Source organism: Ambystoma mexicanum, chromosome 5q (genome assembly GCF_040938575.1).
Source record: "Ambystoma mexicanum isolate Mex_15411 chromosome 5q, UKY_AmexF1_1, whole genome shotgun sequence".
In the NCBI taxonomy this organism is placed as follows: domain Eukaryota; kingdom Metazoa; phylum Chordata; class Amphibia; order Caudata; family Ambystomatidae; genus Ambystoma; species Ambystoma mexicanum.
Window position 1 is genome coordinate 687,072,388 of NC_090933.1, and position 25,178 is coordinate 687,097,565.

Below are 25,178 nucleotides of genomic sequence, written 5' to 3' on the forward strand. Positions count from 1 at the left end.
ATTTGGCTATAATTTTCATGCTGGCAGTGAAGCTGTTAATTTAGTTGCTAACAAGGGAATTTGGATTTCTACTATCTACTTACTTTGTCTTTATAACTTGCAAGTGGACAGCTCACCAGGCTGGCATAAGTTCCCCATCTGTTAGTGGGAACTGCATTCACAGTTAGTCTCTCTGGTCATGTTATTACTGACATGCCCTTCAATAGATACAGGTATTTCTAGGAAAGGCTAATTGCAATGTTTTTACATCATGGATAGCAAAATACACTTTCTGTGGAAAATCTCTTTCTAGATAAGCTGGGAGAGACTGTTCTTGTATGCGTGCCATCCAGTACTTCGGAGCCCCACATTGATACACAGCCGGTGGAAAAAGACAAGGACACCTAGTGATCCTGGTGGTACCCAAGTTATGTCAACAGCTTTTAGTTATCTTTCCACCTTCCACTTGTGAGGAAAGGATTCTTACTTGGGATTTGCAGAGAGAAGAATCGGGTTTCTCATCCGAGAGCTCTAATTCTTTGTCCTTTTCTTCACTGAGCTTAGCAACCCGATTTATGAGGCCACAGCCTTTGACCATTTCCATCTCTGGAGCGCATTGGGATTCGTAAGGTAGCTAGAAAGGCAATGCACTAGGTGCCAATTCATGAGAAAATGGCCCAGGCTCATTTATTGCATATGAATAGAAGAAATACACCGATTTCTGTTAAATGTTTTGGAATTAGTTTCTCATCTGAACATCCCCCAGGTCATGCAGAGCCCACTACTATAGAAGCTGTTCGGAATTTTGCTTGAGTGCTTTTCTGTGCTACATGCCACAATTAAGCCATTTTGAAGGCACCTTCCCAGCTAGTCCTCTGTTCAAAGACTCTGTGTATTTACTAATTGAATATTATTTTATCAGTGTTTGCTCATAACCCATTTTAGCTCATGACCCCCAATTGCATTAATTGGTGACCTGGGGAAAAACATATTGCTCATTGTGCGAATGTCTGCTCTGAGGTGAAGTTAAATGTTTTCCCTCTTCAGTGTTTCAAAAAGAGATGCTCCTCTTGGAACTAGAACTTTTCCTTTTCAAATGATCTTGTGTTATAGGAGACCTCAGTTGTATATGCATTGTTTGAAGCCTTTCAGATCCTCCTAGACGTTGTCACTTATGTAGAGAATTGGTGGACTCCTACATTCTGGCGTGCTACCTTGTCAAGATCCTCCTTCCCAGGACATTCTCCATGGTAGTACAGTAATGGCTGAGGCAGCATTGGCGATTTTCAAGTGTTATGTTTCATTGGTGATTATGTGCAAGGCCGCCAATTTGGCAACACCACACACTTTCTGCAACCACTATGCATTGGATATGAACTGTAGAAAGATGCATAATTTATTCCAGCCATGCTCTGCAACCTCTTTGCAAAAGCCCTTTCACTTTAATAGTTGTCTGCACATCTATTCAGTTAACATGCTTTATAATCTTCCAGTCTAAAGGAAGAAGGGCCATGGTAACTCTGATATTACTAATCCTCGATACGCTTCAGATGGTCCACAAGGCATCCTGCTCTCAGTTTGATTTGCAGAAATAAAAATGGAACTGACCTAAGCAGATCTGCTGGGCTTATATTCTGTGGTCAAAGTGCACGAAAAAAGTAGTGGGACTATGTTCCCTGCTGGCTGCCCCCGCTCCCCACAAACCCCATCGCCATGCCCTCTCACGTGCAATCCAAACGTCTAAACAAACACACCTGCTGTTTAAGGTAATGTTCAGTGCAGTGTCTCAAATTCTTCCTACACTTTTATTTTAAAACGTAACCATTCCGGAACGGTTTCTTTTTGAAATAAAAGTATAGGAATAGTAGCACTTAAAAAAAAAAGTAAAAAAAAAAAAGAGGTGTACCGCTCCCAACCGCACCCGCCTGCTTTGACCACTGCTTATATTCAGAGGTGGAGTCTGGCACAGAAGTGGCTGCGTATACACCTGGGTTCTTAAATTGTGTTACTCTGTGCTACGTCAAATATTAGTCTTCTCATTTATCCATCAGAGATCCCTTGGAACATGGGAAGCATTTACATTTAGGTAGGGATCCCATTAACCATTACGGTAAGTAACTTTAACTTTCACTACCTTCATATACTGAACTGTCATTTTCAAACCCTCAGGACAATGATAATGCACGAATCCAACCAACAGATCAACCAGACAACTTTTCTCTGCAATCAATCTCCAGCCTAAATGTCAATCATCTGCGAGTTCGAAATGAAGAGAGACTGAGGAGATTAAACAACCTTGATAAGCGTTCACCAAGCATAGGTAGGTGATGTTGTGCATTACTTTCACTGTACAGTTGTGTCTTTTACATTTAGATTTAAACACATCGCCATAGCGCATTTAAATATTTTTGCCAACACACATTCCAGTGCATTGTAAAAATACACATCTGTAATTCTGAAGATGGAGATTTTGCTAGCAGAAGTAGTCCTAGTTTTCGTAGCATAAACGGAGGGCAATGCGCACCATAGCTATTATTCCAAACAATGACAAGGAGCAGAAGTTGTTTGGTATTCACCACCAGTCAATCTTAATTTGCTCTCCGAAAATGTTATAAGATAGTCTCTTAAAACAGTGAAATGTGTTTGGTGAATATGTGGACGGTGACATTTAACTTGGAAAACCATGTTTGAAGTAGATCTGCATTTAGACTTTATTCTGAGCTTTTGCTTCAACCCATTTTAGCAGAAACAAGGCGGTAAATGTGGGCATGGTAGCAGCCTCTGCTTGTGCCTTAGTTAAAGGATGAACTTCCCTTAAAGGACAGCATAATGGTAGAGTTGTGATGTTCTATGTAGATGGCATTCTTTTTTATAGTGTTTATGTAAACTAGGTGAGAAAGCGGGTGCCATGCAAAGACCAACAGAACATTATGGATACTGCTTTGTAAGAGCTATATTTCTGCAAAAAGGGACACTCTTGTTTTTTTTATCCAAGTTTCTTAATTTACATTTCCCCAATTATAAACTAAAGGTGCTGCTATATCAGATATTGTAATTCCAATTAGCAAGCCTTACTAAACTTTAGCTCAACATGTCTGTTCTCCCAGCACTCTACCTGTGTTTGGTATTACCAAAGCACAGCTATTAGTTAAAATGATTCCTACAACAAGCTTCTTGCTATTGATTGGCTTTAATGTTTTGTGTCAGAAACATTCTCCCTGTAAGAGGAGAGAACGTAAGGAAGATTGCGTGTAGTCTGGGAATAGTTCTTCAAAGGAATATCCAAGAACTTTGACTTTTTAAAAATAATTGATATTTTATAGCACGCAAAACTCTGAGCTAGAGGTGCTCTACAGTACACAGCATGACAATTGTTACAATAAAACACAGAACACAATTGTTTGGTATAATACCAGTAGAGAGAGACCGGAAAAAGAAAAGAATTGAGAGAACATTAAAAATATGGCTATTCTGAAAGGATTCCCCTAATCTATTCACTCATCTGGACAGGCACCATGTGACCTACGATACGTTGCACCATATGAGCACCCAAATTAAGTAAAATGAGCGTCATGGTTTCAATGATAAAGCAACTGTAATGCCTTATTCAATAAATGGGTTCTTACCAGCTTGCAAAAGGCCAGCCGAAAAAAAAGGATATCTGGTGGATTATTATTCCACAGATGGTGCGCAGCAGCTGAGAAAACGTGAGGGAGGAGTTTGGCATGCTTGTGTCTGGGAATTGTAATCCTCCAAATGGCTTTGCTGCAGGTGCCTCAAGACTCAACAAAGAGGCGTTCTGAGCAGCACGGCTCACGACAAAGGTTTTGAGCGTTATACAGCTAATTCTAAAGAAGATGAGCGGGCCAGGGAGGACATTGTAACTCAAAAAGTATGACTGAAATATGGTTCAATTATTACATGTCCTAAATAATCTGAGCTCTGAACGGAGAACCGCTGTTTTCCAGATGTGTAATTTGGACCAGATCTTGAATGGTGTTATAGGAGTGAAGACCTAGCACAGATTTAAAATTCTGTAACAGAGAGAGTTGGAGCATGTAATTAAAAGCCAATGTCTGACTGAAAGTTAAAATAAGAAAGATTGAAATACACAGATATCACATATGAAATTCAGGAGGGAGTGGTGATTATGAGAACCATAAATTGGGACGCTACGGGACGATGTGAACAAAATCAGTATTGGCTTAAGCTTGAAGAAGTGATGCTGTATCAAGCCTTCAGTGGTCATTCTGTATTTATTGAATGCTTAAAAGACTAAGTGTGCCATGAATAGCAAACCATCTTTTGTTACTTTTACAAATCTAGAATTGTATTCCCAGTTTTTTGGCTATCTCGGTTGTTGGTCTGAATAACGCTTTTACTGTTTTACATACATGTAATTTGAAGACGTTTCCAATGCGTTGTGGTTGGGGTTCATCTGCCTGATTATTTTATCAGATAAACAGAGGGTCCATCATAAGTGCAAAGTTGGAGAAACAAGGGGGATGGGATAACATTTTGTATTAAAATATTATAATTAAAGTTTGGCAGATAGAATGATGCTTTATTTAATCGTAGGCAAAGGTTAAATCACAGCAACAACCATGGAAAAGGTCCTGAAACTTCTTCATTCAGCCCAGAAGCATTCCAAAAACATATGTGAATTCTCAATCACATTTTGTTCACAGTCTGCTTACCTCCTCATATGTAACAGTTATGGATAGGTTCCCACACCTATACACCAGTTTAAGGTATCCTAATACCAGCAACTCATGTTTCTTGGCCACAATGTCTGCCTGGGCCCTGTTAAAATGCTTAATATCACTTTAAGGTTAAACTTATTTCAAAGGGAACAGCTCCTGGAATATCAACTATGGGCATGTTAACCTTATATGTTTAGCAAACATTACTTATTGTAAGGATTACCAAACATGGCTAAAGATATCTTATTGCTCTTCAGTTCATGTGTTGGTTAAATTGCTTTGATTGGTGTCCATCTGGCCTCCACAGTAGAGCCATACCACTGACACTGTAGCATTCTAATGTGTCCACTGTCCTCTCTCTCCCAACTTCTTGTAACAGATTTTTTTTTTTTATAATATATTTTTATTGGTTTTCTGAACAACAAAGAGCTCTGAAAAGAGATTACATTAGGGCACATGCCCCTATCCACTTCAAACAAAGACCGTAACTCTCCACTGTATTCACCCAAACCCCCACCCCCTCCCCTCCAAATCCCCCGTCTCGGGGCACAGGCTCCACGTTTCTGTGGATAACTTCTTCGGGCGGCGCCGACCGGGCAAATAAACAGACGCAATGAGTCAGCTTTCCTTAGAAGCATAAAATACGTTCAATCCTGAAACTGGTTTCGGGCCGGGTGGAGTGGCCGTATCACCTTTCTGGATCTGTTTGTGCTGGCGAACACCTCCATGAATTGTAACCAGGCGGCCTCGAGTTGCGAGCTTGAGCCATGAAGTGCTGCTGTTAGTTTATCCATAAAATAAATATCCTTGGCCACTGTCGCCCATTCTCTCCTCGAGGGGAGCGCTGCTCTCTTCCATGTCCTGGCCCGTGCAGCCCTAGCTGCTAGGAGTAAGGAGTGTGTCAAGTCCGGGAGCTTCTCCCAGTGCTCATCCTTTTGCTGTAGCCCAAATAATAGTGTGAGTGGCTCCAATGGATAGACCCCTTCTCCCGCATCCTTAAGCCAACTGAGCACCTCCGACCAATAAACTTGGACCTTCTCGCAGGACCACCACATGTGCCAATAGTTGGCCCTCTCACCGCAACCGTGCCAACACAATGAGACAATGTCTCGGAACATCCTGGAGAGGGTGATCGGGTCATATTGCCACCTATGAAGAAGTTTGATGGCATGTGTCTTGTACTTGCAGGAAATAGATCTCTTGAATGCCCTGCTACATAATTTCCACCAGAGCCCATCCCCAATGTCCCGGACCATGTCCCTTTCCCATTTCCCTCTAAGACTTTTAATCGATCCCTCACGGGGGATTAAGAGAGCCCCGTACAGGAGAGAGATAAGGCCTTTCATTTCCGTGTGGGAGTCTAGGATTTTCTCGACTGGGGTGAGCTTCCTTCGTATGCAGGGCTTTAGCTTTGGTTTCATGAGAATTCCCTTAAGGCGAAGGTATAGAAGTGGGGAGAGCCTGCCAATTCCCAGAGCCGCCTCGAGCTCCTGGATGTTTATGAAGGTGTCTTCCCTCACTAGTTGGCCGACCCTGCAGAGGCCTGCGTCAAACCATGACTGATGGTGTTCGTGGCCTGGGATCTCCTCTAGCACTGGAGTGGACCAGATGTGGCTCAGGGGCGAGGGTCATGTTGTGACTTTCTCTCTATTTCCCTTCCCCGCTAGCGCTTTCCACATTGTACTCAGTATCGGGTGATTCCTGATTCTTTTGGGGAGCTTTTTTAAGGGGACCCATAGCCATTCGCCTACAGCGACTGGGTGCAGGTAGTGATTTTCGATGTATACCCATTATTTATTGGGGTCCTCTCTACGATGTGGGGCCAAGGCCCTGAGCAGGGCTGCCCTATGGTAGACTGTCAGGTCCGGCAAGGCGACCCCCCCTCTATCTTTGGGGAGGGTGAGGGTCTCATACCCAATTCTGTGTCTCCTGCCCTGCCATATAAACTTCATTATGCGCCTCTTGGCTTCTCTGAGGTATGTGTCTGGGGCTTCCAAGGGGAGCATCTGGAAGGCATACAGCACCCTGAGGAGCAGGTTCATTTTTATAGCATGTATCCTTCCCATCCAGGAGATCTGTCCCTTCCCCCAACTCTCCATTTCTCTGAACAGTTTATCAAATAGTGGGGGGTATTTGGCCTGGTTCAGATCCTCCCCGGGGCGTACTATGTTAATCCCCAGGTATTTTATCCCTTCTGTACAGATCTGCAGGCGTAGCGGGATAAGCTGAGTAACATTTCTATCCGTATCAGAGACAAACGGGAAAATCATGGACTTGCTAATATTCACCTTAAAGCCTGAAAATCGACCATACCGTTCAATTTCCTGCAGGGCTGCCGGGACTGACCTTGTCGGCTCCCGGAGGTGGAGCAAGATATCATCTGCGTAAAGACCCAGTTTAAAGGTACGTTCCCCCACCTCAATACCCTGAACCTCTGGGGAGCCCCTGACATACTCTGCTAATACTTCCATTGTCATGGCGAAGAGTAGTGGGGAAAGAGGGCAACCCTGCCTCGTACCTCTTTGGAGGTGGAAGACTCGTGACAGACGCCCATTGACTGTGACTCTGGCGGTTGGTGACACATATAAGGCTTTGATCGCTCGTATGATCCCAGTTCCCAGCCCCAGTTTCTTGAGTACCCCCTGGAGGAATCCCCAGTCGACCCGGTCGAATGCCTTCTCTGCGTCGATAGAGACCAGAACCGGGTTTCCACCCCTTGTCGCTGCCTCCCTCATCAGATGTAGGGTCTTCCGCATTGTGTTAGCCCCCTGCCTACCCTGTATAAAACCCACCTGATCGGGATGACAGATTTATTTTTACTTATCCCTCCCATTGTCTCATGTCATTAAAATTAAGTGGGTAGTGGTGACACATTGGCATGAACAGGCAACGAGAGTGCATCCTTCTTTCTCAACCAGCATCAATCCATCACAATCCTTAAGTAACTCTCTTCAGACTAACCTCTACCTATCTTCCCTTTCCTCCTATCAACCTATCCTGCGACAATTATGCGGACAGCATGCAACTAATATTTAGAATATCAAACGCTAACATTATAGAATGTATTCTAAAAATATACCACAGTATGACAGCTAATCGTCTGCTTAAACCAGAAAAGAATTCAATTATTACTGGTAACTGATCCTTCTGCGTGACCTTTCATTTGAACTGAACACCTCACTTATAACGCCTCTTTCCCTCGTCACAAGTTACAAACCTAGGTATCATTTTGAATCAAAAGTATTCCTGGAACCACAGATCACTTCTGTGTCCAGACAAATATTTATAATACCTCAAACTGCTCTGAAAGATTTTGTATTCCTTAACTTCTGTAAGGAACTCATGGTGGCAACAGTAAAGACAGACAAGTGATCACAGTTCAAGGGTGTTTATTAAACTGTAAATGCAGGGTGGAAAAGGGCCTAATCTAAACCTAAATCTAAGAAGGGAGCAATTGTCGACCATCAAATCAAAAATAAGGCATTACTTGTGGCGTCATGTCAAAATAAAAGAGCCTATACCAAGAAAAACCTATTGCTAATTCTTACAACTAATTACAAAAAGATTGTAGAATAAGGGTTCAATAAAGAAAGAAGTGTTCACAAATAATAAGTCAGGATGTGATTGCCAGGGGTCTCCTTACCCACATTTTCAGCATGGGACGAGGTGAGACCTTTTGAGCACAGCACACCCTTGCGCTTTCTCTGCACAAGCTAACAGTTCTGTTCTAGCTATCAGGTTCTTCGATGGCTAAGTCTCTTTTCAATAAAAAGTCTCTTGCCTTCGAGAGCCTAATGTAGTCAACAACAAAAAAACAAGTTCCTCTCTCAATGGACTTTGGGTGAGGAGTTTTCAGCCTTGGATCTCCCTCGACCGTGCTCTGATCCACTATCATGGACATATAAGGGTAACAACAGTTCCAGATGCTGCAAGAGGGTAGAGAGAAATCCCCCTGCCCAACTCTATGCCCCTGCCCAACTTTATGCCCCTGCCCAGAAAGCAGGAGTCAGGGGAATGGAATTCCGAGGGAAAAACCCTCTGGGGAAGAAAACCCTGGCAGCGGATATCTTCCTTCTGCACTGAGGATGTTGATGACTCTGGATGGATTCCCTCTCTGCCCCTTTAAACATGGACTGATGCTGCCTGTAGGAGTAGGAAAGGGCACAGGTAAGAAGGTTGTCAAAGAATGTGAAAAATGATCTTGCAAAGGCTTGCGAAGTACCAGCTTGGAGTTTGTGACCGTCGGCTTGCTGGCTGTCTGCGGTGCCCGGGTTGTATGCGTCTTGTGCTGTGAAGGAACAGGTGTTAGAGGTATTTGGGAGGAGATTAGTAGGAAGAGCGGGAAAGCGGAAGATTGGTAATGCACCTGGGTCCACTACAAGCCTGTAGAAGACTGGGGGGTGCGGATGAAGGATTCCGCTCTGCAGGTAAGAGGAAAAGGTTAGAAGTAAGCAGTAGATCAGAAAGTGGCAGAGGGGGAAGTTACTGTTTGCACATACCTGTTTGACAGTAGGGAGGGATGTTTCAGTTCGGTTTCGGCTAGCGAACCCGAACAGGGAAGAGCAGGCAGACCTGCTGAGCAATAGGAAGAGATTAGTAGGAGTTATTTTGGGAGTCGCTGGAAACATGAAACGGAATCAAACACTCACAAAGCATCGGTAGATGAAGAAGTAGTGACGTGCTGCTCCATAGGACTCTCACACTTATATCCACGTCTCTCTTGTCGCCATCTTGGTGGTAGCGTGGCTAACGTTTTGAATCCCTTTCCACCTTCTCCACAGGGACCATCGCATAACCAAAGAAGTGACACCCACTTCACAAGGGGGACCATTCACTTCCCCTGGTCTTCCAATGCTTCTTACTTTCTTCGGGTCTTAAAGTCTTTTTAAACAGTTCTTCAGGCCTCTCCTCTGATTGTCGGTCTCCCTCTGCCGAGTCCGCTCTCGCTGACTTCTAGAGACAGTTCACTATGGGACTTTAGACCACGCCCCTTCTCGTTAACATTCCTCCGCCGGCTCACTCTTGGCAACTTTTAACAAAGAGTTCATGTATTAGTTTTCCCCATTCGGGATTCATTTCCCTCTTTCACAATCATCGGTCGGTCAAACATTTTTGATGGTAGAGGATTTTACAACTGTATGACCACTTTGACCTCTCTTTGCCTCTTCCCAAGGCCTTCTGGTTATGGTAGTCACTTATCGAGTAATATCCCAGAGTTTCCTGCGTGAGCACTCACATAGTGCCGGTCGCCTCTTTTACGGGTTTTCCCCCTCTTTTCCCAATAGTTCCTTTCAAAGTTCAAATCAGCTCTTGCTACTTTTCGTTCAACACAGTTCGGTTTCTTATCAACTCTCTCCTCGACTCACCTGCTGTGATGAACCGCTTGGCTTTCTTCTCCTTCGAGTCAAGGTTGGTACCAGCGAGACAAGCGTATCTCCCCGGCTTGGTTATCAGGGGAGGAGGATCTCGCATACCGTAGACATCTGCTGCAACACACGCTGGCCTTTGTTCACGGTCTTATGTTTCTGATTGCTGAGGTTTCACGGGCCTGGATCGGAAAGGGCAAGGCCACGTCTCTCCTTGTCACCCTCTAGATATTTGCCGTCTTTCGCCTCCTTTTGAACTGCCCTGCTGAGTTAGCCCTCACGTTGTGCGGTCTGCCTTGCTCGTCTTGTGCTCTCGTGCTCCAACTTGTATCCTTGTGGGGAACTGAAAGGGCCGTCCGGTGTGTGTGTGTGTGGTTCTGGTCAATTGCCCGACTGCCTGGCCCTTGGGTTGGGACATGCCAGGTAAACTGCTCTAGAATTAGTCTACTATCTTCCACTTGGTAAGAAAGGGTTTGTGTCAAAAGGGTTTTTTTATCATAGGAAATAGTACTCTTCATCCTGGGGGGGTTGGTAAATTCAGAGGGGTGGAATTGGTAGGGTTTGTGAAGCAAACAGGAATGATCAGGATTATCACGAAATAAATAAGGGGGTTTGTGGGAATGGTAGTGTTTTATCTGAGCAGGTTGGAGATGCAGGAAATGATCATCAGAGGGACAGGAAGAAGAATGATTGGGATTATCCAGGTAGAAGATAGGACAGCAGGGATTTTGGGAGTTGTGGTTTCTGATGGGTTTATCAGATGTAGAGGAGTTGTTAGATTCTAATAAGGGAGATCTCAGGTCTACCTGGGAGAATACCCTCCGGTTTCTCACACTTCCTACAAAATACATGACCATATAGCTATCATATCCAGACTATATTATGCTAACTCCCTGCTTGGAAGCCCCTACATATTAACTCGATAGCAAAGAGTACCAAATGCACTGGTGCAACTACTACTGAGACCGGGATGCAGAGAGTACATTTTTTTAAATCACAGTCAATGCTATTCATATATAAGGCTTTCTCAAATCAAAAGTAAAATGTCAAATGCCTACAAGAAATCTGAGATAATCAACTCACCTAGCCTTCTCTAACATAACAACTCAAATCTGAAACTCATTGTCCGTTTTAGGAAGAGACATTGCTGAACTGTACCACCTCAAAAAAGTCCTTAAACATGGCTTTTCCACATTGGGGAGTACAAGTATTGATATTAAACTCTGGAATTGTCCTTTCTCTCGTGGGAATTACAAGGGTTTTGCACATTTGCTCTCTTCTCTAATCAGTGCTTTTGTTCTTTGATACAGCGTGAGTGTTGGTGGAATTCAGTTCGTGTCATTTTCTATTATTGGGAAATGTGTATTGTGTTTATAATACTTTTTGTTGTACTAAACGGGCTGCTCACTCATGTTCTATTTGATCTATATTTTAATACCATACAACTAGTAAATGGATATAATATTGTTGTATTGTATAATGTTACCTAAATTATTTGTAATTCTGTTAGTACTAGTAAATGTATATTATACTTAATTACTCTTTATTCACCTGGTTGTACATTGATAACCTTTCTTTGTTATATTAGCAAGAACTATACAAAATAGAAGTATAATGATGTAGTAGATTTTATTTTTGTTTACGTAGCCATCTTACATCTGAAGGTCTTCCCCTCCCTGTTACTCAACGTTCTGATATTAAGATTTGGGCTCCTCAGCATGCTGCAATAAGTCTTAGGTTATTGCATACATGAATATTATCCAATGTTTACAGAGAATCCTACTTTAGCCGTATGCATTCATGATTTAGTTCTCTTTCTGGACTATCAGATGCTGTATGTCTGGATTCGTTTCGTTACCCAAGGCCACCAGTAGGTTCTTTCTGGGGTTGCATCTTTTGTCCATGTTCTAAGCTCATAGCATAGACATATTTTGATAAATGCCATAGAATACAGATTCCTGCTAAATTCACAATTGTATAACTCTGGTTTTAGACACTGGTACTTGGGGCCAGTGTTCTTAACTTTACACCCAATTTACAGTCACATCTATATAAGTCTCATCATATAACCAAATGTACATGGCACAGGTTATCAGAATGGAATTGTCAGGCGCTTAAACCTTCGTGCTTTACCAGCCCCACCAGGGGCAGAGGGAGATGTCTGCATCTGGTAATGGACTCCTAAGGAACATACTTATGCAAATCATTACTTTCTACTGAATCTCTTATGGACATCTATGGGAGTTCAACATTATCAGATTGCAATGGGATTATTCGTTATTGGGGCAATGCACCCAGATAACCACTTGCACTCTACAGAAAGCTCTAGGTGAACTTGGAATATGGCATTGGGGGCTGACTTTGACCTTGGCTGTTTCCGCCGGATCAGAGTTATTTATTTATCTGGCTGGCTGGTGCCCTTTTTGAGAGCTTCATGCAACCAACCATTACAGCTTCTTAATTATCCATTTGAACCTTCCCCACATAGTTTCATGGTAACATATTTATTTAATGTCCTTTCTGCTATCTTGTTATGGTCCACCTTAATGGAACCACACTCACATCGAAGCAGTCATAAAACATTCCTTTCCCCTTTTTAAATTGCTGATCTCTGTTTTACTCATGCACCCTCTTTCTCATCGTTCGTCTGCAGACTATGGTCTGGATACCCCAGTGGGAGCATGATATTCCAACTTCTAGGTAAGCAAGGTGCTTTAAGGGCACTATGGTGGTGATTTGACACTGCACAAATGCCTTCAGAGATAACATGCCTGGCGTTGCTGCAGTCTTACTCTGTCATTATTGTCATGCATTATTATACAAATCCCACCCCCTCCTTGATTAAGAACTGATGAGTAACATCATGAAGTGAAGACAAGCATGATGCAAATAGTGTGAGAGGAAGGAAGTCAGTCAGTCAGTGGCTCCTGCCACAATAAGACAACTTGTATTGAGGTTGTTCCTTTCTGCTCATCTCTATTGCATGGAGAGAGCAACAGTTTCCAGTGAGTTGGAGGGAGCTAATAGACCAACGTGCCTTTTGAATTATTGTTTCTAGGTACTGTCTGGGTATACCCTTTTTTTCTCTTTGTCCCCTTTTCCAGTCTTGCCTCTCCTTTTCTCCCCATCAGATGCCCTGGCCCAAGAAGTTGAATTGTTCCCTCACAAGATAGCAGTAAAGAAAAATTGCTGAAGGAGTCTTTACTCGTGCCTCTACTCTCTGGTACCCCTCTGCCAAACTCCTGATTCCTGCCATCAAGCATCCTTTAGCTACAAAAAAGACCACCAACATTTCCAGAATAAACTGACTGCTTACGGGGGCTCTGTTGCGCGGCCATAGAAATGGACGCTGCCTGAGAAGGGTCTATCGGAGTCTGTCACAGCCTCTGGTTTTATCCTGCTTTTTCTGTGTGTACGAGGTTTAAAAGCAGTGCCACGTATACCGGAATGTTTTGAGACTGCCACTGTTTAATTTCCAGCCAAAAGACTTTCTCCTGATGGTGTCCAGCACCTAACTCTCTGGGGCCTTCAGGACCACGGCTACATTGAACTACACAGTGCCGGAACTGGCCGTTTGGCGCGGCTGGAGGCTAGACCAGATACTGCTCTAGAACTGCACACCGATACAATATCTCCATCTGCCTGCCAGCCTACGGTCACTGCATGCACCTACAGACTCTCGCGACAGTTGTGTGGGTCTCGGATTATACTTTCAGCAGGGCCAGAGTGTGCAAGCCGCCCCGTGCCCTGACACCTCCCGAGGAACCTTGCAGCAGCAGAAGTCTGGAACCCTGCGGGGACGAGCCGTTCCCTGTGTCGGACCTTCCATCTCCACCTGCCCGGGGTTGGGGCTGCACCTGGCTGGCGTCCGGCGGAAAGGAACAGTCTTCGAGTACAGGTGGTGGAGCCACCCGCCCCTTCTCCATCCACCCGCTGATCCCGGGCGGGCCATGCCTTTGCGTGGGGCCCACAGACACAGCAGTACTCCTGACACGTGGTGGCCTGGGGGGGGTGGGTTGATGCGACAATCCTGCACCAGTCCCGCTTGGGAAACACTGTTCCTGTCATGATGCCTACCTCCAAGGAGCCAGGTCCGACCCAGCAACCCCAGAGGCAGGCATCATTTCCCCCAGGGGGAGTGCCAGCGAGCCCATGCTGCGGCCCTTTGGACGCAGTCCTGGCACCTTAGGCGCCAGGCTAATGTTGGACCTCTGTCCTGGCACCTGGAAAAGCAGATCGGTTCAAGTATGAAAACCGAGCACCGATCAAAACTCACGCTACCTCCAAGAGTACCGACGTATCTGAACCTATGCAAATCGGTGGTGTTAAAGGACCATTAACGCAGAAAGAACGAGAGAGAAGGCGGCAAATGCAACTTTGTCTGTATTGCGGGACTTCCGGTCACTTTCTTCGAAATTGTCCAGTTAAACCACTTAAGAAGGTGGTTAGAGCTACTGATAACGAATTAGTGACACCTGATTCGGGAAACGACCTAGCCCGGCAAGCGTAGGGGTCCGCTTGCCGAGCTTGAAAACTAACTCTTTGACCTCGCATTTCGGCATGCCAATGGTGCTCGTGGACCCAAAACAGCCTCAGCAGTTGCATGCCATAAAAGCATACATCGACAGTGGAGCTATTGGAAATTACATAGACCGTGAATTGGCTTCCAGGATTAAGCTTCCTCTCCGCCCGAAAGTAACCCAAGATGTCATTACTACAGTAGATGGAACCGAAATAGCCTCAGGGCCTGTAACGCATTCCACTCTTGAAGTGACACTGGTGGGTCAGAATGGACATCGGGAAGCAATCGTGTTTGATGTGATCAAGGCCCCACAATTTCAAGTAATTCTTGGAATTCCTTGGTTAGAAACACATAATCCCAGAATTGACTGGCGAGCAAAAAAGATAAGTTTTCCTGATTGTGAACCAACTTGTTATCCAAGAAATCCAGCTATGGGTCTAGCCACAGCAACTTCCACCCCTGTACAGCTACCGTCGGAATACCAAGAATTCCAAGACGTTTTTCAGAAAGAACAGGCTAACACGTTACCTCCCCATCGGTCTTATGATTGCCAGATCGATCTGGAACCCAATGCACAACTACCTTGTAGCAGGATTTATGCTCTTACAGAACCTGAGAACCTGCATTTGTGTCAGTATTTAGATCAGTACCTAGCCAATGGTTTTATTCGCCCGTCCAAGTCTCCTGTCTCTTCAGCTCTGTTCTTCGTGCCAAAAAAAGAAGGCGACCTTAGAACGTGTATAGACTATCGCGCCATAAATCAAATAACGATTAAGAATCGTTATCCTCTGCCCTTGATCCCTGAGCTTATCAACCAGGTGAAAGACGCTTGTGTGTACACCAAGTTAGATCTCCGAGGAGCTTATCACCTGGTGCGCATAAAAGAAGGCGACGAATGGAAGACTGCATTCCGCACCAAATTTGGGCTCTTCGAATATCAGGTGATGCCCTTCGGTTTGTGCAATGCACCTGCCGCCTTTCAGTACTTTATGAATGATGTTCTTCGGGAACTTATCGATGTCTGCGTCATTGTTTACATTGACGACATCCTGGTGTACTCTTCTTCAGAATCTGATCACAGAAAACATGTTAGGGCAGTTCTTGAGAAACTGCGCCAGCACAGACTATTTGCAAAACTTGAAAAATGCGTTTTTCATACCACAGAAGTTGAGTTTCTCGGATTCATCCTGACACCTCAAGGAGTCCGAATGGACTCGCGAAAGGTGGACGCCATCCTCAAATGGCCATCTCCAAGCTCGGTGAAGGGAGTTCAGAGCATGCTCGGCTTTGCCAATTTCTATCGAAGATTCATCCCGGAATTTTCCCGAACAGTCCAACCCATCACCGCTCTTCTAAAGAAAAACAAACGCTTCGAATGGACTCTTGAGGCCGAACAAGCCTTCCAGGACCTGAAAACCAAATTCACCTCTGCACCTGTATTGATGCACCCGCACCCAGATCTCCCGTACATAGTGGAAACCGATGCTTCCAGTTCGGCCATGGGAGCTGTCCTGTCGCAAAGAGACCCAAAAACTAACCAACTACACCCAGTGGCCTTTTGGTCCAGAATATGTTCTCCTCCTGAAATCAACTACGCAATTACCGATAAAGAGTTACTGGCCATCAAATCTGCTTTCAAGGCTTGGCGTCACTACCTTCTCGGGGCAAGACACACCATCACCGTAATTACGGATCACAGAAACTTACAGTATTTAAAGACGGCCAAAGCTCAATCTTCACGACAACTCCGATGGGCTCTATTCTTTGCGGAATTTGATTTTGTAATTACCTATCGCCCTGGCTGCAAGAATGGAAAAGCAGACGCCTTATCCCGGATTGGCATGGAAGAACCTAATTCGAGCTTAGAACCTGTGCCCATCATACCTGAGCAAAGAATCATAGGCTTAACTTCATTGCAATCTATTGAGGATATCCAAACGCAAGTAAAACAACTTCTAGACTCTTCAACCTTACTGGAATGGAGTCAAAAGGGTCCTCATTACACCGTTAAGGATGACTTACCCTACTTCCAGGAGCGGTTGTTTCTGCCAAGTAAAGAATTGCAAGAACTTGTTATTGCCCATCATCATGAATCTTTAATGGAAGGACACCCTGGTATCGCTAAAACGGAGGAAAAAATCAAACGCCACTTCTGGTGGCCTTCTTGGAGAAAAGACATAAAGTCTTTTGTACTGTCTTGTGGAATTTGCACCCAAAACAAGGCTCAAAAGAAAAGGCCAGCCGGCCTACTTCAACCCTTGGATATTCCACCGGCACCATGGCACACCCTGTTAATGGACTTTATAACAGATCTGCCTCCTTGTGCTGGTTACAACACAATCCTTGTAATTGTGGACCTATTCTCCAAAATGGCCCACTTTATCCCTTTAAAGGGTTTGCCTTCAGCTTCCACCTTGGCCAAGGAATTCCTGGAGAATATAGTTCGCATACATGGTTTCCCTTCCATTTTAGTCTCGGTTCGTGGAAGTCAATTTATCTCACATTTTTGGAAGAAGTGTTGCCAACTAGCACAAATAGATTTGCGGTTATCCACCAGCCACCACCCCCAGACCGACGGACAAACCGAGAGAACCAATCAGACTCTCGAGCAATATCTTCGGTGCATGTTACACCAATCCGAGTTAAATTGGAAAGACATCCTTTGGATCGCAGAATATGCATACAACAATTCAGTGCATTCTGGAACCGGACAAACCCCCTTTTATACTTTGTATGGTCACCATCCTCGGACCTCTGATCTAGATCCACCTCTGACCCTGGAAATGCCCGCAGTAAATCATCTGCATTCCACAATAACCCGAGCCTTCAAAGAAGCTGCAACTCATTTACAGCAAGCCAAGAAAAAGTATAAAGAAAACGCTGATTTGCACCGAAGTAAAACTCCTCCTTACCAAGTAGGAGACCAGGTATGGCTAGCAACTAAACATTTACCCCTCAAGGGCCCGCGAACCTTCGATCCCAGATTCATAGGACCTTATCCCATCAAAGCTATAGTCAACCCAGTGGCCTTTAAACTGGATCTACCGTCCAACATGCGTATTCATCCAGTTTTTCATGCATCACTTTTGAAGCCAGTACAACCAGGAACCCGATTGTCCAAACCTCCAGATCCAGTTCAAATTGAAGGGGAATTAGAATTCGAAGTTAAAGACATTTTAGACTCCAAGGTGGTAAAGTCGAAACTCTTCTATCTTGTTGACTGGAAGGGATATGGACCTCAGGAGAGATCGTGGGAGCCTTGTAACCATGTCCACGCACCTCGATTACAAAGGTTTCACCGGAGATTTCCGAACAAGCCCAAACCCCCAGAGGGAAGAACCTTGGGAGGGGCCTTGAGGGGGGGTACTGTCATGATGCCTACCTCCAAGGAGCCAGGTCCGACCCAGCAACCCCAGAGGCAGGCATCATTTCCCCCAGGGGAGTGCCAGCGGGCCCAAGCTGGGGCCCTTTGGACGCAGCCCTGGCGCCTTAAGCGCCAGGCTCATGTTGGACCTCTGTCCTGGCGCCTTAGGCGCCAGGCTCATAAAGCTAGACATGTGTTCAGGTGTTTTTATGTGCACTTACCTGATGCAGACATGCTGCCACATCCAGGCCCTCTTGAGGCCTGAATAGGAACTACTTTACCTGTGGGACTACTTTCCACCCGGGTGTGGTCGGGGAAGGATACATACCTGATCGGAGGAAGGATACACACTTGGAACTTCTTCCAAAGCTATTTAAACCACACCCGATCAGCAACTCACGCTTCGCGTTGTTCTGCTCCTCGCAGCTGGACGCTCACCGTGTCAGCTCCTGCATCTGGACTTCAGCCACGCCAGTCAGCATCCTGGGTCACCTGCAAAGGGAGACCTACCAGCTAATCTGCACCACGGAGACATCACCGACGATCCTGAAAGGGAAGACATCATTTTTAAAAGCATTTCGTTACGATCGCTGCAGCGCTGCATTTCACTCACCTTTCCTGGGTTCCTCCATCTTCAGCAGCGATCATCCGGATACACAGCCACTTCCCAGAGCCTAGAGAGAAAGACAAGAATAAGAGGTGAGAGAAGGAAGGGAATAGGAAAAGCCCAGTTTCCTTCTAAGACTTACCTGTTGGGTCATTCCCATTTCATTTCGGGTCTTGCTGCTTCCAAGCAGGACCCCGGCCCCTATGGGGAAAAAAGACAAAGACATTAGATGAGCGAATGCAAAAACATCACCTGAGCGCTCATCTAGGACTTACCAGATCTTTACTGGAACTGCACGTTTCACTTCGGGTCGGCGCCATATTTCTGGCATTCCGAACCCCGGCCCCTATGGGGAAAAGACCTCAACATCAGCGCTTTGTTGCAAGAAGTCTCCAAAGGAATCTTCATTCATCACCTGAAAAAAGACAATGAACATTATTATTTAAAGCTTGAACTTTTGAACTTGCAACAGAACTTTTACAGCGCCTTACCAGTATAATCAAGCTTACCTGAACTCCCATCCAACCTCAATCCAGTGAAGAGACCGGGTTCAACGCGCCCCTGCGTCAGAAGCAGGATGGAGAGCTCGTCCTTTCAGACCCTAAGGTGAGACTTCATGGGGAATCGTGGAAGGGTATCGTGGAGGGTTGGAAGAAAGTGGGAGGCTTGAGCATAACTCAGTCAGTAGGTAATACTCCCTTTTCACGCACAGGGGAATATTCCTGCGAGCCGGAGAAGCCAGAGTAGAGGGCCCTTCCTGTCCATCTTCAGAGTCCTGCGCTTCACCATTGAAGAAGCATCAGCACTCGAAGCCAGACCTGCGCCTCCGTGGGAATCAGGTGAGCGTTACAGTTCCCAGAATCATCGCCTTCCAGCTGTGGAACTGGTGTGATGAGCGAGTGAGTCCGCGCTGCAGGGGCGAGCTGGGGGGCTGCAGTATTCCATCTCCCCCCACGACGTGTGACTTGCAGGGGATACACCCCCCATCAGCTTGGACGCAGTAGCGTCCTCCCTTCTCAATTGCAAGCGGACACTGCTGCACTGCCACTGCAGCATATTGGGCATGGACCCATTGCCTACAACAAATCTACTTATCAGGACGGCCAGATAATTCTACTGTGACAGGTACTTCCTAAATAAACCCACACCTTCCTCTAATCTAAGAGTAAAGCATCTTTTAAAGCCCACAGTTATCACTATATAACAGGAGCACATAAGTGCGTACCAAATGGTTACAATCCACTATTGCTACCCGGCCCCCTTGTCCAATATAGGAAGCAGAGGACCTGCTCCACCGGGCTGGGCCTAGCCCCTCTCCTTGTCACACTAAGCCCTTCGACTGCCGGTGCTGGATTGAAAAGAAGAGGAGAACCACCAACTCCAAAGCGAAGGAGCTTATATAAGATGACTGCACTGATCCTCTTCGGGACACCAGGGTCATCGGGGTAGCTGTACCCCATCACAAATAAACAGTGCTGCTCAAAGGCTAGTTAGTGCCAGCACCCCTTGTGGCCTAGTGGGGTCAGCAGCTGTACAATCTCTCCACTCACCCGTGCGCAGGAAAACTCGCCACCATTGCAAGCTATTACAGTATGTTGAGGGCATGAGGTGTGATATACGGCACAACATGTGGGGCTTGGAGCCGATCCTATAAGTGTTTGGAGTTTTGGGCTCAAGGCTTTCACATACGCAACTTAGTCACCTTAGTCACCCCCCCTCAGGCTGCACTGCTGTGCGATACCTATCCAGGTCCTGGGGCCTGGCGATACCAAGAGGGGATCCCCTGGTGGCACAGTGGGTAATCGGGCACCCACAAACCCTTAAAGCTAGTGCCCCTTCTCCCTCCTCCAACTTGTGTGCACCTCTGACCCGTGGACTCACCCTTCAACTAGTCCTGGTATGCTAGCACAAAAAGACTGCCCACCAACCTCCCCGGAGTGGAGGTGTGGAGAACCCACCCCTGGAAAGTGGGTCGAAGATTGGGTGCCACTGGAGCGGGCAGTGCTCCCACAGGGCACCTCGTGACAGTAGGCCATCACCACCACAATATGGGTAACCCCAAGAAACATGCGAAGATGGATCAGTTCGCCAGGACCGATCAGAATCCTCCCATGCTGGGCGACATGCCAGGCCCATCCCACCTTGATGCTTCAGCCCTGAACCAGACGCTAATGGCATTGAAGAACAGCACTGACAATCTCGGCCCAAGATTGATGCCCTGACCTGCAAGTTTGATCCAAATTGACAAGCTGTGTGCTCGGATGACAGAGGCCGAGCAGAAGATCGGCGAAGGGGAAGATAAGGTTGCAGTTCTCCAGTGCGAAGTGGCCTCCCTACAACAAACAACTAAAAAGATGGTGGCAAAGAATGACGATCTTGAGGGGAGATCCAGAAGAAAAAATATCCGGATAACTGGAGTGGTGGAAACCACTCCCATAGACAACATGGAGGAGTTTGTGGAGAAACTGCTTAAGGAGGCCCTTGGTAATCCACCAGTCACAAGTATGTTCATGGTAGAGCGTGCACACCGCTCCCTGGCATCCAGGCCTCCCCCCGGTCCTCCGGAGAGGGCCATAATAGCATGGATATTTAACTATAGAGACAGACATACTACTCCGAGCAGCGAGAGAAAAGAAAACTTTACAGTAGGGATCAGCGACCATATGCCTTTTTCCAGACTTCAGCCAGCAGGTACATGATCAAAGAAAGAACTTTAAGGCAGTGAAGAACATCCTAAGAAATGAGTTACGGTACTCCATGATATTCCCCGCCAAGCTCAGAGTGGTGTACGATGGCAGGTCACTTTCTTCACGTCTCCGGAAGTGGCTGAACGTTTTGCTATGGATATCCCGGATCCGAGGGCCTCCCTCCTTAGGTCCCCATGATACCCGCACATTAAGTTTTAAGTCCTGTGCGTTAGTACGGAATACAACAAAGCTGCTACTTGATGGCCTCTTCCCGAACGCCCTGTGGCATGTCCACTGTTAATCTTAATCATTATGCAAGAAATTTGGTGGTACGCCTTCCGACACATGGAGTCGAACCAGTCGCTGGCAGCCCCCTGTGCCCAGTGGTATAGAAGGACTCGATTGGGCAGTTGATTTGGTAAGGGTGGGGGTTGGGTTTGTATTGCCGGTAGATTTGTGATTCTGGCGTGGGCGGGGAATGGGTTGTTCATGATATGTTGTGTCGTTGGGTCCGAGACAGGGAGGCGGTGGAGTTACCTGTTAGCCAACCCAGCCTAACTTATAGGGTATTCTAAGAGATTGGGCATGGACATAGCGGAGACATAGTGGAGACCTAGATTGGCTTTCTTACTTGAACGTAACAATGAAGGGTTATGACACATTTCTAAGTAAAGATGGATACCCAGGGCAGTGATATTACACTTCACTTCTGACCTGGATACGTGGTTTTACAAATGGGAAGAAGGCCTGCTTGATCGCTAACTTTTCTAGAAACCATAAAGTTAATGTACTGTGTCTACAGGAAACTCACTTGGATAAGGGGGGCAAGCGCCCCAACCTCACGGGATGGGGTATTCAGATACTGCTCATCATTCACCACACACTCCCAGGGGGGTTGCCCTTTACATTCTTCGCTCCTTGGAGTTTAAACTTCACGATCACATTGAGGAGGACAGGGAGGGGACTGGTGGTCGGGGAAATTGTGGGATTGCGGGTCCTCTTCGTTAACGTATACGCCCCCAACTTTGATAATCCAGACTTATTTCAGGGGTGCGCTGAACACCTGTGCGCCTTCCCGAACTACGAGATTGTATGGGCAGGGGATTTTAATATGGGACTCTCGCTCGACCTGGATAGGACCACCTCTACCCAGACCAACCTCACAAGAGCTGCCCAGAAATGAACAGCCATAGCGGAATATCACAACCTTATTGATATATGGCGTCTCCTCCACCCCACCGGTAGAGAATACACGTTTTATCCAGGGGTCCATGGTAGCTCTTCCAGATTCGATTACCTAATTCTATCACCTGAGCTTGCCCATGTTGCCCAACGTGCCCAGATTCTCCCCAGGACCTTATCCGGCCATTTCCCGGTACTGGTAAGCTTTGTGGGCACGGTTTGTCCCCCCAGGCAATTAGGTGGCGATTTAGAGCCTGCAGCCTTGAAGACCTTGTCTTCCGCGAGGAGATGCGCCAGGACATCTCCACCTTCTTCCAGGTGAATGTAGTTTCAGTTCCAGACCCAGGGGTGGTATGGGAAGCTTTTAAGGTATACCTACAAGGTTGCTGTATATCCAAGGAAGGGGGAGGTCCTAAAGTGTGTTCGCAGGTCCATCTCCTCCCTGGAAATGGAAATCAAACAGCTTGAGACCCAGCAAGGTATCCAAGATACCCCCGAAGTACAGACCTGACTGAGGGAAAAGAGGAGGAAATGGGCATTTTTACTGACAGGGAGGAATGCTTTTTGGGAGACCCTCTGCAACATATGGTGAAGGCGCCCGCCCGAGTAAGACACTATCATGGGCTATAAGACATGAACGCCAATTGGATAATATAGTAGAAATCGAAGGGGACAGCGGGGGGGGGGTCAGTTCGGGACAATAGTGAGATCATTGGGGTTTTCTGGGAATTCTACAACAGGCTGTACACCACCCAGACCGCTGCGGGTCATGACTCAATCATGCAGTACCTAGACAGAATAGCACTGGGCTGGTTGGAGCCGGAGCAGGGTGCGACGCTGATTACCGCCCCCCTCAGACGAAGAATTCCTTAAGGTGACCTGGTCACTCCCCAACGGGAAGGCCCCGGCACGGACGGGATCACTGCTGAGCTGTACAAGGTGTATCCCGACATATTAATTCCCCCAAATGCAAGAGATGTATGAGGCAGCCCGATCCTCGGGGATAGAGTCCACTAGAACCACTTTGGTGACTTCTGTTGAAACCTGAAAAGGACCCCCATAAATGATCCTCCTATAGGTCCCGCTCCTTAATCAACACTGGCAGTAAGAACCTAGCTAAACTCCTAGCCGATAGGCTCCTCCTGTATATGCCCAAGCTGATCCTCCTGGATCAGGACAGTTTCATCCCAGGGCGCTCCACTCAAAACAATCTCTGCAGATGGTTTATGTTGATATCTAATGTGAACCCAGAGATCCCGATAGCCGTGGCTGCACTTGATGCCAAAAAGGCGTTTGACTCGGTGGAGTGGCCGTTCGTTTTTGAGGTCCTCTGCCGAACAGGCCTAGGCACCTCCTTTATTCAATGGATACATCTTCTGTACGCCACCCCTAAAGCACTGGTGTACACCAACCGCATGCAATCAGAGGCAATCTATCCCATGCGGGGTACTAGTTAGGGATGCCCTTTCTACCCTATACTATTTGCCCTGGCAATTGAGCCCCTGGCATGCATGCTGTGGGAGTACCACGCTCACAGAGGGGTGAGGATTCACTCCTGCAATTCTGTGGTTTCCCTTTACGCAGACGACATGCTGCTGTATGTTAAACATCCCAAGACAAACCTGCACCCTATGGTAGAGGAGATCTCCCTCTTTGGGCCTGCGCATCAACTGGACCAAATCTGAGGTCCTTCCCCTGACCCCCTGCGTCGCCCACGACGACATTGGTGATGCCTTCGGCTGGTGCCCACAGGTTATCAGGTATTTGGGCATAAAAGTCCCCACATCTCCAGGCTTGCTGTATAAAGATAAATATATTGCGGTCCTGGAGGGCCTGTAGCACAAAGTAGATGTGTGGATCAGTCTGCCCATTTCACAAGCAGTCAGGATCTTGCTGGCTAAGATGGTGATACTTCCAAAATGTTTGTACATCTTCAACATGTGCCTATCTGGCCTCCCTCGGTATTTTGAGTGCAGCTTAAGGGTTTGATGAACAGGCTCATATGGGTGGGCGATCAGACCAGAGTGTCACTTGATACGATGTGCCGCCCTATGTCCTCAGGGGGGTCTTGATTTTCCAGACCTGCACCTGCATTTCCTGGCAGCCCAACTTCAGTACTCATTGTGGTGGTGGTCCCCTTCGATTGATCTTCTGCATACTCGCCTTGAGAGGGAGTCGCTTCTCCGCAATGATGTAAGAGGGCTGCTGTGGGGTGTCCCAAAGAGGCAGGAGAGATCTGAGGTACAGTCCGTGGAGGTAATGCTTAAGTCCTCGGACCACCTGGCCTGTCGGGTGGGGCAGAATCTGTGGTACACCCCCCACCCCCGCACTTGGCGATGTATGGAGTCAGAGGCATCCCCCTCACGCACAAGAAGATATTTCGACAACACTTTATTAAATTAAACATTCATACCCTGGGGGACGTGGCACCTGGCGGCAGGTTTATCTAGTGGATGGAATTGAAGGACAAGGGAGAATGGACTCCTATTACCATGCTTTTATACTACCGACTCTGCGAGGCGATACGCTCGAGTTGGCCAGACTTCAGAACTGCCCTGCCTATTTACCCAAAACTGTTGTATATTACTTCTCCCCCGATCCAACCAGTCTTCTCTATATAAAATACTCAGCTCAAACAACTCCACTCACTCGGACAGCTACAGGGATAAGTGGGGAAAATACATTGGGGAAGGCACTATCAAAGGAACAGTGGGACATTGTGTGCTTGCAAACCAGATCTATATCAATTAATAACTGGTTCCGCCTAA

General features: G+C 46.5%; 1 protein-coding gene across 4 annotated transcripts in view; it reads left to right on the forward strand.

Moving 5' to 3' along the window:
- CSPP1 (centrosome and spindle pole associated protein 1) overlaps window positions 1-25,178 on the forward strand; it is a 1,841,309-nt gene that overhangs the window by 1,797,957 nt on the left and 18,174 nt on the right. For all 4 annotated transcript variants that reach the window (XM_069621145.1, XM_069621146.1, XM_069621148.1 and 1 more), the window contains one exon: window positions 2,149-2,299. In XM_069621145.1, coding sequence (XP_069477246.1) covers window positions 2,149-2,299 — 151 coding nt within the window. The remainder of the gene's footprint in view (window positions 1-2,148; window positions 2,300-25,178) is intronic.